General features: G+C 39.8%; 3 protein-coding genes across 3 annotated transcripts; 1 reads left to right on the top strand and 2 right to left on the bottom strand.

Annotated features, from left to right (window-relative positions):
* Nucleotides 1-523: 523 nt before the first annotated feature.
* Nucleotides 524-3,386, top strand: LOC109115591 (Concanavalin A-like lectin family protein). The gene has a single exon (XM_019199819.2). The coding sequence runs from the start codon at nt 1,103-1,105 to the stop codon at nt 1,679-1,681; it is 579 nt and encodes a 192-aa protein (XP_019055364.1). The 5' UTR covers nt 524-1,102; the 3' UTR covers nt 1,682-3,386.
* Nucleotides 3,387-4,961: 1,575 nt separating this feature from the next.
* Nucleotides 4,962-6,240, bottom strand: LOC148803037 (uncharacterized). Its single transcript, XM_088889584.1, has 2 exons — nt 5,659-6,240; nt 4,962-5,135 (listed from the first exon to the last, which is right to left on the bottom strand). The coding sequence occupies exons 1-2, from the start codon at nt 6,238-6,240 to the stop codon at nt 4,962-4,964; spliced, it is 756 nt and encodes a 251-aa protein (XP_088745710.1).
* A 7,095-nt stretch (nt 6,241-13,335) lies between these two features.
* LOC104609654 (ethylene-responsive transcription factor ERF014) lies at nt 13,336-14,536 on the bottom strand. The gene has a single exon (XM_010276018.3). It carries the CDS (start codon nt 14,347-14,349, stop codon nt 13,687-13,689), a length of 663 nt encoding a protein of 220 aa, XP_010274320.1. The 5' UTR covers nt 14,350-14,536; the 3' UTR covers nt 13,336-13,686.
* Nucleotides 14,537-15,789: the final 1,253 nt, after the last annotated feature.

Here is a 15,789-nt window from a genome sequence, read left to right as displayed (position 1 = left end):
CATCCAAATAGTGTCCACACCCTGATGAAAATATTTTTACGCCACTCTTTCTTTCAAATGTTTTCAAGACAAGACAAGATCTCTTGATGAAAATAAAAATAGTGTCCACACCCTGAGAATACAGCATCCAAATACACATTAGGAATATTTTCTTTATACTTAAAATCATGCGGAGATATTCCCAATGTGCAGATGGATGCCATGCTCTCATGTTGTATATATAATTTGTTGCTTTCAGGAGATCATATCGATCTTTACCTCCAATACATCTCAAAAAAAAAAAAAAAAGATAAAAGACTTAAGCATTCCCTCAGCTTTTAGAAATTGTCTTGAACATACTCAGAGGCTTTCAAAGAGACTTAAGTATACCTTATAGGCTGATTCTATTGGACTTAAATATACCCTCCATCTGTGAAATGTCATATGCAAATACATAAAAATTTTTTTAAATCCTATTTTACCTTCCTATATTCTCTTTAGGCTGCGTTTAGTAGAGGTGTAAATGAGAACCGCGGTAAACTTTACACCCCGGGTTTGATTTCGTAGGCATTTGGTAGAGGTGTTAATATACCTCATCAATCGCTGTAAAAGTCCATTCTTGTCAGAAAATTCGTATCCCATGATCTGTCCATTGCCCCTTCTGCCGGGGCAAGGTTCTTTCGAGACAAGGTTATCTATTCATCACCTTCCTCCGATGAGAACAGTGAGGCGGCGACAGCAGTGGTTGACCGTCGGAGGAAGATGATGGCGAGGCATAGCCCCTTCTGCCATGGTTGACCATCGGTGACAACAGTGGTTGCTGGGGCAAGAACCGATCTGTCAGTTGCCCCTTCTGTCGGGGCAAGGTTTTTTTGAGACAGGATTATCTATTCATCATCTTCCTCCGACGAGAACAGAGAGGCGGCAACAGCAGTGGTTAACCGTTGGAGGAAGATGATGGTGGGGCGTAGCCCCTTCTACCGTGGTTGACCGTCGGCGACAGCAGTGGTTGTCTGGGCAAGAACCGGTTGGTCATGCTCTATACCCATATCCTCTAAGGTTTAACTCCTCTTGACCTGAATATCCTTAGTCTCTCTCCTTCTCTACCACTTTTGTATTTGCCATGGTTCCCCAATTGACTACTGTGAGTGGCCATGGCATCGCCTTGGCTTTCTCGCCATTCATGGGGTTCCCAGATGCCGTGGCAAATCAGTACCTAGGACTGTTCAATGAAACCAACAATGGAGACTTCTCCAATCATGTTTTCGCCGTAGAGCTACACACAATTCTTAGCCCCAAATTTGCTAATATATATGATAATCATGTCGAGATCGACATGAACAACCTTCAGTCGATTGAATCAATTCTAGCGGCTTATTATTCAAGCAAAGAAGAGATCAACAAGAGCCTGCACCTCATAAGCGGAGATCCAATGCAAGTTTGGATAGAGTATGATGGTGTAGAAAAGCAACTCAATGTAACATTAGCTCCACTTTATTACCCCAAACCTGAGATTCCCCTATTGTCGACATCACTTGATCTTTCTTCGGTTTTCATGGACTCTGTGTATGTGGGTTTCTCTTCGTCCACTGGTGCAATTGCAAGCTCCCATTATATTCTTGGATGGAGCTTCAACAGAAGCGACCAAGCACAAGAACTGCGTCTCTTGTTGCAACCCCCGGTCACTAGTTTCTGCGTATGATACGCCGCTCACCGCCACTTGTGGTGCTCTATTTCTTGGCTGACCGGCAAGGACTACAAGGAATTTTACCTCAATGATTTACCAAACGTGAAAAGTGTAAAATGGAACAAAGTTCCCATTTTACACTCTCATGAACCCATCAGTGTAATAATCCTCGGTGTAAATTTAGCTTTACACCGCGAATAAACGTAGCCTTAATAGATAAAACCTTGTTCTGAAACATGAGTATGTTTGGTCATGTTTACTAGGAAAACCTAGACACAGTTATCGTGATGATACAACTAGAATTTTTCTCTTCTAGGTGAACATACAACCTAATATGCCCCCCACCAAGGATAGAGTTTAATGAACAATATCAATATATATAACACATACACCTGGGTTTGAAAATTTTGGGTCAATTGAATACTTCATTTAATATACTCATCAGTATTTAAACATATTACAGGAGTTTTGATACAAGTGGCAACCTTGAGGTAGGATAAGATAAGATGAAGTACAAAGAGAGATAAGTACAGTTAGAGATAAAGATAAAGATGGAAAGGGGTGAGGAATGAGGATGGAAGAAAGAGCCAGAGTCTTCAACTGTGTTGGATTCACATAGGTGTGGCGTACATGTAATACTCCCCCTCAAGTTGAACCTAGAGCAAAAATAGATTGGACCAACTTGCAACATAGGTGTTGGAAGGCGTCTTTGCCCAATTCTTTGGTGAAAATGTCAGCCACTTGAGAAGAAGAATTAATGTTGACTGGCTGAATAAGATCATTTTGAACCTTTTTGCAAATGAAATGATAGTCCAACACTATATGTTTTGTTCGCTCATGAAAAGTTGGATTCTTAGCCATGGAAATAGTAGCCTGACTGTCACAAAAAGTGGTTGTGAATGGGAGTGAGATACCGAGGTCATGAAGTGAATAATGGAGCCATTGCATTTCACAAGCTATGTCGACCATAGAACGGTACTCCGCTTCTACCAAAGAACGCGATACAGAGGATTGCTTTTTAAATTTTCATGTAATTGGACTGGAACCAAGAAAGATCTAATACCCAATGATAGAGCGTCGAGTGGCGGTGCAGCCACCCCTATCACTATCTGTGTAAGCATAAAGAGTCAGCTTGCTTGAGGATGACAATAGAACACCAGTGCCCACCGCTCCTTTGATGTAGCGCCAAATGTGCAAACTAGCATGCCAATGAGTGATACATGGAACACTGAGAAATTGACTAAGGTGGTTAACAACAAACACTAGATTCGGGCGCATGATAGTGAGATACTGTAAGCGCCCAATGAGTGGCCGAAACGGGCCTGGATCCTGAAGTAAAGGGTTGTCATCGGTGTTCAACTTGTTTTGTTGTTGGAGAGGAAAATCTGCTGACTTTGCACCTTGGAGATCAATATCATTAAGTATATCAAGTGCATATTTCTGTTGGCAAAGAAAGATGCCAACAGCGGACCGGGCCACTTCAATGCTGAGAAAATACTTGAGGGGACCAAGGTCCTTGAGGTGAAACTTGGAATTGATCGAGGAAGTGTTTCAACTGAGATATGTGAGAATCATCATTTCCTACCAAGATAACATCATCGACATAGACAAGAACAACAGTAAACAAGGATCCATGTTGATAAGCAAATAGAGTGTAATCAGCTTTGGATTGGGAAAAGCCTGCCTCAAGTAGGGCACTAGAGAACTTAGCAAACCAATTCCTGGAGGCTTGTTTTAGTCCGAATAAGGATTTTTTTAATTTGCACACACGTTGCTCCCCCTTGCGTGCAAAACCTGGTGGAAGATGCATATAGACGTCTTCATCTAAATCTCCGTGTAGGAAAGCATTATGCACATCAAGTTGAAAGACATGCCAATTCTTTATGGCTGCCACTGCAAGTAGGCGATGTACAATACCCATCTTTGCAACGGGTGTGGAGGTTTTAGTGTAATCTATACCTTCAGCATGGGTAAAACCTTTGGCCACCAAGCAAGCCTTGTAGTGCTTGACGGAACCATCAGCCTTAAATTTTACCTTGTATACCCACTTGCACCCAATAGCATGTTTGTCGGGAGGTAAGCCAGTGGTGGTGCAAGTATTATTGGTCTCAAGAGCCTTAATTTCACAAGCCATGGCATCACGCCAGCGTGGATCCTTGACAGCCTCGGAGAAGGATGTAGGCTCATGGTGGGTATCAACTGATGAAAGGAAAACCATGTATTTTGGGTGAATACGGGAGTAGGACAAATAATGAGAAATGGGATATGGTGTACCTACTGTGTGTGTGTGTGTGTGTGTGTGTGTGTGTGATGGTGATGGACTAGAGTTCTACTATGCGTGGCAGCAATAGTCATCAAGATAGAGTGGTGCCCGGCGGTCTCTAGAGGAGCGGCGCACAGGTGGGTCAGGAGGGTCAAGAACAACAGTAGTGGATTCAGGTGAGGTTTGAAGTGGTTCAGGAATTGATGGGGAGTTTAAAGTGCTAGTACGAAGTGAACTCTCATTACCATTTGAAACTTTGTCAGGGGTAGGTAAGGGAAGGGTTGGTGTGACGCTTGCAGTTGGTAAAGAGGAGTGTTGTGCAAAGGGGAAAATATGTTCATGGAAGACCACATCACGACTAGTAAAACCATTATGGGTGTCAAGGTCAAGAAGTTTTTAGGCCTTTTGACCATGTGGGTATCCTATTAGAATGCAGCAAAGCGCTCGTGGGCCAAATTTGTCATGGGACAGATGACCAATGGAAGCATAGCAGAGGCAACCAATGACCCAAAGATGATCAATGCAGGGTGGCTTCCCATGGAGCAGCTCATGTGGAGTTTGCCAATTTAGCAGTGGCATGGGTGTACAATTAATTAAGAGTGTTGCAGTAAGAACACAGTCCCCCCAAAACTGAAGCAGAAATTTGGCTTGGAAACAAAGAGCCCAAGCTACGATGATAATGAATGATACCATGGTGATTCAAAAAATCTAACATGGGCTGAGGAAAAAACTCAAGTCCATTATCACTATGAGGTGATTTGATGGTTGTGTGAAATTGGTTGGCAACAAGTGCAGAAAGAAAAAATGGAAGAGGGAAAGGGTTTCAGATTTGAAGCACATTAAGAAAACCCATGTGCAAATCATACTAGCATAAGGTCCCCATATGTCACAATGAACAAGTTCGAATAGTGCATGAGTGGAAATCATGCTAGCATTAAATGGTAAGCGAGTTTGTTTTGCAAGAGGGCAACCATCACAATGAGAATGCAAATTCACACTAGGTAGAGAAAGAAATAGTTGACAAAACTTATTTCAACGAGTTGCAGAAGGATGGCCTAGGCGTTGATGCCAAATCTTGGAGTCATGATGATTGGTGAACATGGAGGCTAGTGGGTTATGTTGGCTAGAGATGGGCTGATCACAGTCAAGGTAGTAGAGGTTGTCATGTTCACTCCCCCGTCTAATCACTGTCTTGGTTGTGAGGTCCTGAAAAAGGCAATAGTTATGATAGAAAGTGACAGAACAATTGAGAGCAGATGTGAGTTTATTGACTGATAATAAATTAAATTTAAAATTGGGTAGGTAAAGGACAATATCAAGATGCTTGTGCTTATTAAGGGAAACAGAACCAATGGATGCTACTTTGGAAGTACTACCATCAGGTAGAGTGATGGGTGCAAGGGCTATTGTAGGGGGGGTGTGTATTCTTGAGAATTTCTTGGGTAGAAACCATGTGGTCGATGGCTCTAGTGTCAATGACCCAGGTGGAATTAGACCAAGCTTGTGAGAGAGGGCAAGAAGAACCTGTGAAGTTTGCTATGGAGGGACCAGACTTTATCTCATTAAAGAGCTTGATGAGCTAATTGTACTATTTGAAAGTCAATTGAGGAACAGTGGTATTGTTGGAGGTTCCTGGTGAATCTGTTGTGCTTTGCTGTTGTGGCTTGTTGTCATTTCCATGACGATTCCCTTTCAGGTGAGGGGGATAACCATTTAATTTATAACATACCTCTCGGGTGTGACCAAAGATGTTGCAGTAACTACACCTCTCTTTGCTTTTAGGATTGCCACGGTTGGAATTGGCAATATTTGCAATGGATGTTTTCTCATCGAGTGCCTTTGCAATCAAACCGCTTCCTTCAATGGTGTTGGACTGAGAAGGTACAAGTCTATGTGTTTCATCTTGTAAAACTAGTGAATAGGCCTTACTAATGGAGGGCAGTGGATCCATCAACAATATTTGGAACCGAACATTGGAGTATGTGTCATTTAGTCCCATAAGGAACTGCATAAGTTGGGTTTGTTGTAGATAGGTGGAAAACTCCTTTGAATCCGAACAAGTGCAGGATAGTGGTGGTGCATAAGTTGTGAGTTCATCCCAATGTCCTTTGAGGGTGTTGTAGTAGACTGCAATAGATTGAGAATGTTGTTGTAATGTGGCTATAGACCTCTGTAACTGATAGATCCTGGAGCCATTGCAAAGTGAAAAACACTCTTTGAGATCACTCCAAACATCAATGGCTGATTCTACATAAAGAACGTTGGGTGCCAGGTCTTTATGAGTTGCATTTAAGATCCAAGATAGGACCATATTGTTGGCTTTCAGCCAAGCTCAAAAATTTGCATCGATGTTGTTTGGTTTCTCAATGCTCCCATCTACAAAGCCCAATTTGTTCTTTGCTAATAATGCCATTGTCATGGCACGAGACCAAGAAATGTAGTCTCACCAGTGAGAACATTGGTAACAAGGATCATTCCAGGATTGTCGTAATGATGAAGGTAATATGGCTACTGGGGTCATTGGTGTCAGCTGGATTTTGGGTTTGTGAAGGAATGCTGGAAGCCATGGATCGAGCCTGGGAATTGGGGCTCTGGTACCATGAAAAATCTGGGTTAATCGAATACTTCATTCAGTATACTCATCAGTATTTAAAGATATTATAGGAGTTTTGATACAAGTGACAACCTTGAGGTAGGATAAGATAAGATGAAGTACAGGGAGAGATAAGTACAGTTAAAGATAAAGATAAAGATGGAATGGGGTTAGGAATGAGGATGGAAGAAAGAGCTGGAGTCTTCAACTGTGTTGGATTCACATAGGTGACGTACACGTAATAGGGTTCAACTGAACAGTGAGTAAACATGACTGTTCAACCCAGGTGAATCACAAAACTCAGTTTTCCCAGAAGAGAATACCACTACAACTGTTCAACCCAGGCGAAGCATGAAACTTAGCTCAAACGAATAATAACCGATATAATAAACCCTGAAGGGTCGCTGAAATAAATTTGTAGGACTTGAAATCGCTGAAATAAATAAACTTAGGCTGTGTTTAGTTGCAGTACAAATTTATTTGCACTAGTACAAATGCATGGGAGTGCAAATTCTTGTTTAATTTTGTTTTGGATTTTACTTTATTCTGCTTCATGTCTTAATTTACTTCATTTATATTGCAATCAAACAAAATAAGCTAAAATTTAAAACAAAAATAGGTCAAAATTTACACTGAAATCATTTGCACTGCCATGATTTCGCATCAATGCAAATCAAACACAACCTTACTTTCACCACCTAAAATAAATTCGTAGCACTAGACTAACTGACTGACTCGTCAAACAGAAACACAACCACACAAACACAATGGTAGGCCCCATCCCTCCCTCTATGCTCTATTTGGATTTGGAATATCATTGCTTATTTTTTTGTGTAATCCAACAACTTGAATTTGGATTGGAATAAGTTTTCACTTTTCAGTGAAAAAAAAAATGAATACGAATTCGTGTTCAAGTTGATTTGAACACGAGACAATTTACTTTTTTATTTAAAAATCAATTTGTTTCTAGCGATTCTTTTATTGTTTTTCTGAAAATTTGGAAAAGAAAATAAAGGGTAAAAGAATCACAAGGTATGTTTAAGTCTATTTTAAAACTACAAGATACCTTTAAGTCAATTTATGAAAACTCAAGATACATTAAGGGAGTGTTTGACGTGTCTTTTCATGCGGACTTTCGGCTGTTTATAAGTCGAGTAGACCGAAATTCAGTCTATTTCTGTTTGGCACGTGGAAGATCTAGCCGCCAAAAGACGGAACGCCGAAAATACATGAAAAACCCATTTTTGGCTGATTTTAGGAAGCTCCAAATGGAGCTTTTCGCGTCTTTTACATTTTATGCTTGTGTGGGAAGACACGGAAAGACACACAGAAAGATGTGCGCCTGCCAAATGGTCTTTGGACTGCCCAGATCTTATAGCAAAAGCTCAATACGTCTTTTGACTGTCAGAGCTACAAGATCTTTTAAAAAAGACTTTCCAAACGGGCCCTTAATCTTTTACCCAAAGAGCTAAAGACATTGAGTCCAAATCTGCTGCGGCTACATCACAAGGTCACAGCAGTACACCCAATGAATAAAAAACACATATACTAATTCGCATGTGTGGGGGGTCCAACTTGGGCAGGTCCCAATGGGGGAATTGTAAAAATTTCAATGGGCCTGGCTTAGAAGCCCAGCCCAGATGCAGTGTAAACTCTGCAAATCGGGTACCCAGCGTGCACCCTACCCATGTGAATACTGTACCGAGACAAGTGGGATCTGCTATAAACAAGCGTACAATGGCTACTGAATCGAACAAGAGGTAACACATTACCACCAGTTCAGGTTTCAAGTTATGAATTTGAATGGGCTCTGTACAGAGTTTGCCCCACACGCAAATCCCACTGTACATTGAAATATCTTCTTCGATACTTATTATGGGGAGATGTACCCAATGCAAGGGCGATATGCATGTGGGGTGTGATCTGTGAGCCTATCCGAACTCTCAAGTTATATGGCACACTGGCACATTTATTTTGGGCTGTATAACCCATTTTATACACTTTGCTTGTAGCAGATCCAAGTGCACAGAGATAATTAGCTAAAACCTTCCACATTTGTCCCATTAAGGAGACGAGACGTAGGTTCAAATGTGTAGAGTGTAAAACAGTTTATATTAATTGTAAAGTTGGATTAGTTTTGCATTAACAAATTTACTTTTTTATTAAACAGACTTTTAGTTGTAATGGATGTAAATACGAATTTCAATAAAGCATATTGCTTTTATGCATAGGTCTGTCATTTGTCAATGTAAAAATGTAATGTTGCCAAACACAAATAAAAGTGAACCAGAGTGCAAATTTATCCCAAACCGAAATTTACACTCCATTTGCATCATTTCCAAAGGCAGCCCAAAGTGCAAATTCTGCTTTACTTTTATTTTAGGTTTGACATTATTTTGTTGTAAAGATACATTTGTTTTCAATACAAATCTGAATCAGAAACAAATTTTGTACTCAATTCTGTTTTGTACTTGCTTGTTTGTGATTAAGACTTATATGATGCAAAATTTGCACCATGTCCTCTTACTCTAGTTCTCTGTTATGTTAATTGAGGGATCACATCAATTTGCATCTACTTCCCCCAAACCTTTAATTAACCTTCCTCCTGCATTATTTCTCCTTTATATAAATGGAAGTCGAAGACCAAATCATTTTATTTCTTGTTTTAATTCTTACAAATAAACAAAAATAAGTCAAATCACCAGAATTTACACTCAATCCATTTGGTCTCCATGCAATTACACCAGTGCATTGTGCAAATGAAATCCGCACAGCAAACAAATAGAAAATAAATTTGGAAGTAAAATAATGTGATCCCCACTTTTTTAGGGTACATGTGAAGAGGCCTTCAACCACACGGGTGAGGTGCTATACACTAGACACAGGTAGTGGTTTAATGGTGGCAGATACACGTGCAGGTGTATCTGCACGTGAAATATGAGAGATGTTCCCTATACGCTGAGATGTGCATGTGAAATGCAGTGGGGCGTGTTCTGTGAGGCAACAATCTGAACTCAGAGATTGAAGGTTGTGTAGTTGGGGTAGGGATCTGCTACCAATAAAACACTCCCAGCACTATCCCAATAGGCCACTGCAGGCGCACATTGAAAAAAACTTCCTTTTCATTCATGGAGAAATGTTCCCCATATGCGACAGTTGATAGCAGATCTGAACTGGTTTAGTTGGAAGTAGAATAGGAAGTATAAATAATAGAATCCAGGCCACGCCTTATATTAAACAGAATCAAGGTAGGAGGAAGGTTATACAAAGTTCACACCATTTTTCTTTTTGTATGTGGAATTTTCATTTCCACTAAATGCAAATTTTGCTTCTCCTAAAAATGCAAATCACAATTAAAAACAAATGGACCGTGTACAGAGATAGCATCTAGTTCAGATTTGCACTGCATGTGAAAATAGCGTAGAGACACAAATTTTACTTGCACAAACCACAAAATATTAAAGATCAAATCAGCCCGCACAACGTCCCACAGCACATCTCCGTCGTGTATTGGGAATATCTCTCGATGGTAATACCACAAATGATGATATAATCATCGAGAGATGTTCTCAATACACAGCTGAAATGTGCTGTGATACGTTGTGGGGGGCAATTTGGGGGGCTGATTTGAACTCAAAATAATATAGTTGAATAAACACTTATAACCCAACAATAAGGAGATTTTGTGGGCTCAATTATCTGGCCAACCTATACTTGCAGCAACTCCGGGCTAATAGCACAGGCCCAGTAATCCTGAGCGAACCCAGTCCAGTTTGGTACAATCTCCAGTTACCCCACCACCAACAATTTTTTTTAAATATACCCTATCAGTCTTGTCAAAAGAAACCTCAAATTTTTTCTTTCTTTAAGATACGAAAATACATTAGTTTTCATTTATCTATTCTCCATTCATTTTAATTGATTGGGGGTTCTCAAACTTAAATATGAAGTTATTGAAACAAGCCACTAACAAAAAATAACACAAGGTTACATTTGGAAACGATGCAAGTAAGTGTGAATGTAAAACAGTTCACATAAATTTGAAAGTTGGGTTAGTTTTTCACTGATAAATTTAACTTCTTACCAAATAAATTTTTAATTGTAACGGATGCAAACATAAACTTTAATAAAGCATTTTTTTTATCAAAAATTCACTTGAATGTAAATTTATTTCTTTTTTATTGATGTACTTTTACATTTATTATCAATGTAAACATGCATTGGTCCATCATTTGTCGATGCATAAATGTAATGTTGTCAAAAGGCAAAAATGAACCAGAATGCAGATTTATCCTGAACCGAGAGTTATACTCCATTTGCATCATTCCTAAACGCAGCCTAAGAAAATTAACTTTGATCTAACCCAGAAGTCAATGTCACGATAGGAACCTTGTACCGCCTGGACTCAACAACAGATTTGCTTATTATCTCCTCCTCATCCTCCTCTCCTTTATCCACCTATTCCCTTTTCAAAAATTAGACACTTCTGAATTGATAATGTTTCCTTTCTGAGATCGTAAAGCTTCCAATTGGGAAAAAAAATCACGCAGATCAAGCATTTTATTTTTGTTGGGCTTCCAATCAATGTTATGTTGTGAAGTAAGAGATGAAAGCGACAATTTCTTCTTTTATCTTCTTTCTTTGATGCTTATCTGCAGGATCAATCAAGATTCCACGATTCTTACAAGATTCCAGGATTCTTATCTGCAGGATCAATCAAGACAATCTAGTTATTTCCTACTGCCTATACAACATTTCTTTGCTTGATGTTCATAAATTATTGATAGGAAATCAGACCCAGTTGCTGTAATTTCCTCTCTAATAAACAATAGGCGGGAGGGAGTCCTAGGGAACTCGATATCTGTGCAGAATAATTAAATTGTTGAACATGATCACAAGAGTTGGCTCAAATTCCAAAAGTGGTATAAGTTCACAGTTCATTTGAGGAGAAATCCAAAGATATCATCAGAAGTGGAGCTCATCCATGTCCTGATACAAGCATTAACACTAATCAACTTTGGCTTTTCATTTATTGCGCTTTATGGCACCTCGGAGTGAGTAACCAAGTTTCTAATCCCAATTCATGGCTGACGACCAAGTCAGATGTTTTTGATTAATGATTTGATTTGAGGTCAAGACAGAGGAAGATTGCAGATTTACAGTACCCATCGTATAATGGTATTTCTATGATTCCACCTTTGTTTCTAGTGAGTCTTACAAATGGGAAGATAAATCATAAATGGGCTGATCTGTTGGAAGGTAGCTGAATGGAGTCTGATCTAAATATCTAATACTTTTGTATCAGGACATTCATTGATACACAGTTACAGTTGTTTTGCCCAGTGCTGTAAATTGTTCGATCCAAAGTTGCAAACTTATCAAACTAATTGGAATTGACTGATGAGAACTTCATGATCAAATTGAGTAGGATTTGAGGTTACCCTGGTCTAGCCTGTCTATAACTCTATATCCCTATCCTTTAGCACGCTGAGGCTCCTTTCATTGTTTCACAAAAAGGCATCCGAGGTACAAAGTTTGGACTGCTCATGTGCCCAGTGAGAGAATTGATTAGACTATTCATCAATCACCATAATCACATGCAATTGTTTAGTTATTTTTTTAATATGGTGAACAAATCAGAACTAGAAGAATCATTTTTCCATAGAAAAAGAATACCAAAACTAATGATCTCAACCACAGCGTTAAGCAGTTCTTAAGTTTAATAATTTTGTTTCAGGTCAGATCAATCAATCTGAGAGATGTTACTGTCACTCTATCCATGGAATAATCGAAACGATCTATTCAACACAGAGGTGGGCATGTGTACCATCTACCATACTGTCACTCTATCCATTATCCAGTGGTATATATGCTCCTAGTATGCTTAGACTTATATGGCCTGAGACAATCAGCCCATCGTTGTTCCATCCTGGTGAGACTGATGTGGGTATGGAGATTTGATATTTTGGGCCCCAAGCACCTGACCCGCACCTCAATTATGTCGAAGTATGTAACAAGATGGCCATATTGGACAACACCTTAACAGGAGGACCAAATACAGAGTATGCAAAAGACAAACTGCACTGGACCCTACGAACACATGCAGTGCACAAGCAGTAAAAAATGTACACCACTACCTTTCTTCTGTTTCTTCTGTTCTTCACTTCCTTGGTCAAATACTGGTCAATTGGGTCATCCTTCACTCAAAGAATCTCCTGAACAGGAGAAGGTGGTGGATGAATGAATGTCTCTCTGTAAGCTTGTGAATCAAAAGTTCTGGGCTGGTCAAACCTTTAATTTTTGGGCCAATCTTCATCTACAAGAATGGAGCTTTGTGATTAGTCTGTTCTTTGTAGCTTTGAGTATTCTATAAACAGATGGACATGTATAGGATAACTGAAGTTTTAGTATAGAATTCCCAAATGGAAGGCTTTTTGGCCTTGAAATCCAGCGTGTTAAGGATACCCAACTTTGGTCATCCAACCTATGGAACTGTATATTGGACAAAGTGGTATTAGATTTGATGGTTGCAACCATCTAATCATCCTAGGCTTTCAACCAAGGAGATATCCTAGAGAAAGTGCTGGGACCATCTTATGATAGATCCAAGGCCTAGAATGGTAGCTTCTTGCTTGAGCCATCAAATTTAGAAATGTTCTTCTGGTCCATGCCATCACTAATGCTTGCAACCATTAGTGAGATGAAGCTTAAAATTCACATGGAATCTGACAGTTTTCTTTTTCTCTTTGGTGGTGGTGGCTGACTGGCTGATGGGGAGGGGGTATCTGACAGAGTTGAATTGGCAAAAAGACAAGACAACAAGAATATTGACGTTTATATGATGATTGAGATGAAATTTTCTTCCTCTCTCCTTATTGCAGTACATGAAATTACATGAATAAATCTTACTCACTACAAGAACTTCTAATGGGTTTATATATGTATATATAAATAAATCAATCTATAGGAATTCACAAAAGAGACCAAAAAATGTCCTTAGTGTGAAGCCTTCTCCTAGATGGCATACACTAAAGAAGAACTACTAGACAGCAGATGGATGTGGTCATTTGTCAGTAATGTATCAAAACTAAAAACTAAGAACCAGGAAGAAGATTGGTAGAAATAATGATCAAGAACTGGGGTTATCGATTTGGATATTGTTGATCAGCAGAAGCTCCAAAGACGAATATCACCTTCTTCATAAAACTCTTCCAATGCCGGAGTAGTAAAAGAGGTGGCAGCATTAAGCATTTGGCTGGAGTACTTGGGTGACTGCAGGTCATAGAATTCCATCCATGGATCAATCACACGTATTGGTTCTTCGGCTTCATATGTACTGTCGTTTGCCCAACCTGGTAAAAGAGGGCAGTAGTCATCATCGTTGTGATCAGAAGACGAAGAGGAAGGCGACGGCGACGGCGAGGACAACGCCGATGAGGAGGGAGGCGGAGGTGGAGAAGGTGATGGGGTGGTGGGAGTGGAGGTAGTATCAGAAGTATTATTGGCAGCTGCAGCTGCAACTCTTTGGATGGATTTGGGGGACATAATTGTATCAGGGATATAAGCCGATGAAGCTGTTGGGAAGTTGAGATTGGCCGAAGAGCCCTTCAGGCATAAGAGTGCAGCATCGTAGGCTCTTGCAGCTGCCTCTGGTGTAGAATAAGAGCCTAACCATATTCTTGTCTTCTGATTGGGTGCTCTTATTTCAGATACCCATGACCCCCAGCTCCTCATCCTTACACCTTTGTACTTCTTCTTCCTACTTGATGATGATTGCACTGGTTTGGATGGCTCTGCACATTGGATCTTCTCCTCAGTTTTCACCATTGAAATAGTGCTTGGTGGTCGCAGTGGATGGCTTGCTGGGTTGAAGAATAGACACTGAAGATGGTTGTTGGTGCTGTTGATTTCTTGATTGGCCCTTTTATCTCCCTTTCTTCTGGCTTTTCTGTGTTTTTCTTCTGCTTCGAATGTGATTGGAGGTGAATATGAAGGACTGAGAGCTTCGGATGGTCATTTATAGCAGAGGGAGTCTTAGCATAGCATCTGACCACCATTGGCCCACACTGATGTTTTTTCACACAAAAATGAAATGGGTGACAGATATTTTGATGGACTCTACATAACAATAGCATGTCCTTCACTCTGAGCAAAATTATTAATATCTCCCTGTCCACTCTAAAAAGCTATTCACTCATCTAATATAATTAAACGGATCCTAATCCCTTTGATCGTAACCATCTGATCAGAACCCTTCTATTGGGTGGTCAACATAAAATGAATCTTGTGGCCTAATATCATCTGATTTGCTGACTGATCTAGATCTTGAGTACCACTAATAACTTCCAAGGCAAGGCAATCAGGTTGGCAGTCTGGAATTATGGATCCCATGTGCACCATTAGAAAATATCAATAAACAAAGCTATTATTCTTCTAGAGCCTCTGTAACTTCATTACAAGTCACAAAATGTCAAGGGCAGTTGGGTCAATACCCATCTACCATGGGTTTTATTTAAATCGAAATTTTCATCTACAAAGATGTATTTTAAAAGCTGGAGAAGGGGTGAGACTTGGGAGAGAAATTAAAACATAGGATTCTCTGAGGCAGCTTCGAGGATTTTGCAGTTTAGAGGGAGAGGGGTCAGATAGATGCTGAATGAACATATTGGGATACACAGAGTTGCACACGCACAATGCCCTTAGCTGTTACACCACTGTCTCGCAGCTCAAAACCGCGTCATGACTCATAATAACTCGTGTCTCTGAAGAGTGAATATTAATTTAAGATAGCCCAATAGCATCAACCGTTGCTGGGTTCTCATCTCTTCCGCCTGCATTACTTGACTTTTTAGTCCTCTTCCTTCTCTCCTCTCTCTCTCTCTCTCTCACTGAGCAGTTGGGTTACTAGAAAAGTTCCTTTTTCAATTGGGTTTCCTTTACTATACCCAACCCTACCTTATATAACACCTATCCAATGGTTGAAAGCAACCTCTCACGTGAGGACCCCATACTGAATATATATCATCATGACCTTTAATTTTAATTCTATATAAAATTATAAATTATTAATTAGTTTTCAATAAAAAAACCTTTTTGACACTTGATGAATGGTTACTTGTACAACTAAACCAAACATGTAAGGCTTACTACTTTTCACTTTTAAAAGAATACGACTGTTTCAAGTTTCAACCATCCATTTTTCTATTTTGTGAACTCATCACAAGACTTTTTGGGTGTAAACTTGTAAGGGCTTGTTTTACTTTCTTT

This window comes from Nelumbo nucifera, chromosome 1 (genome assembly GCF_055504915.1).
Source record: "Nelumbo nucifera cultivar China Antique chromosome 1, China Antique-T2T, whole genome shotgun sequence".
In the NCBI taxonomy this organism is placed as follows: Eukaryota; Viridiplantae; Streptophyta; class Magnoliopsida; order Proteales; family Nelumbonaceae; genus Nelumbo; species Nelumbo nucifera.
This window is presented reverse-complemented; position numbering and strand designations above follow the sequence as displayed.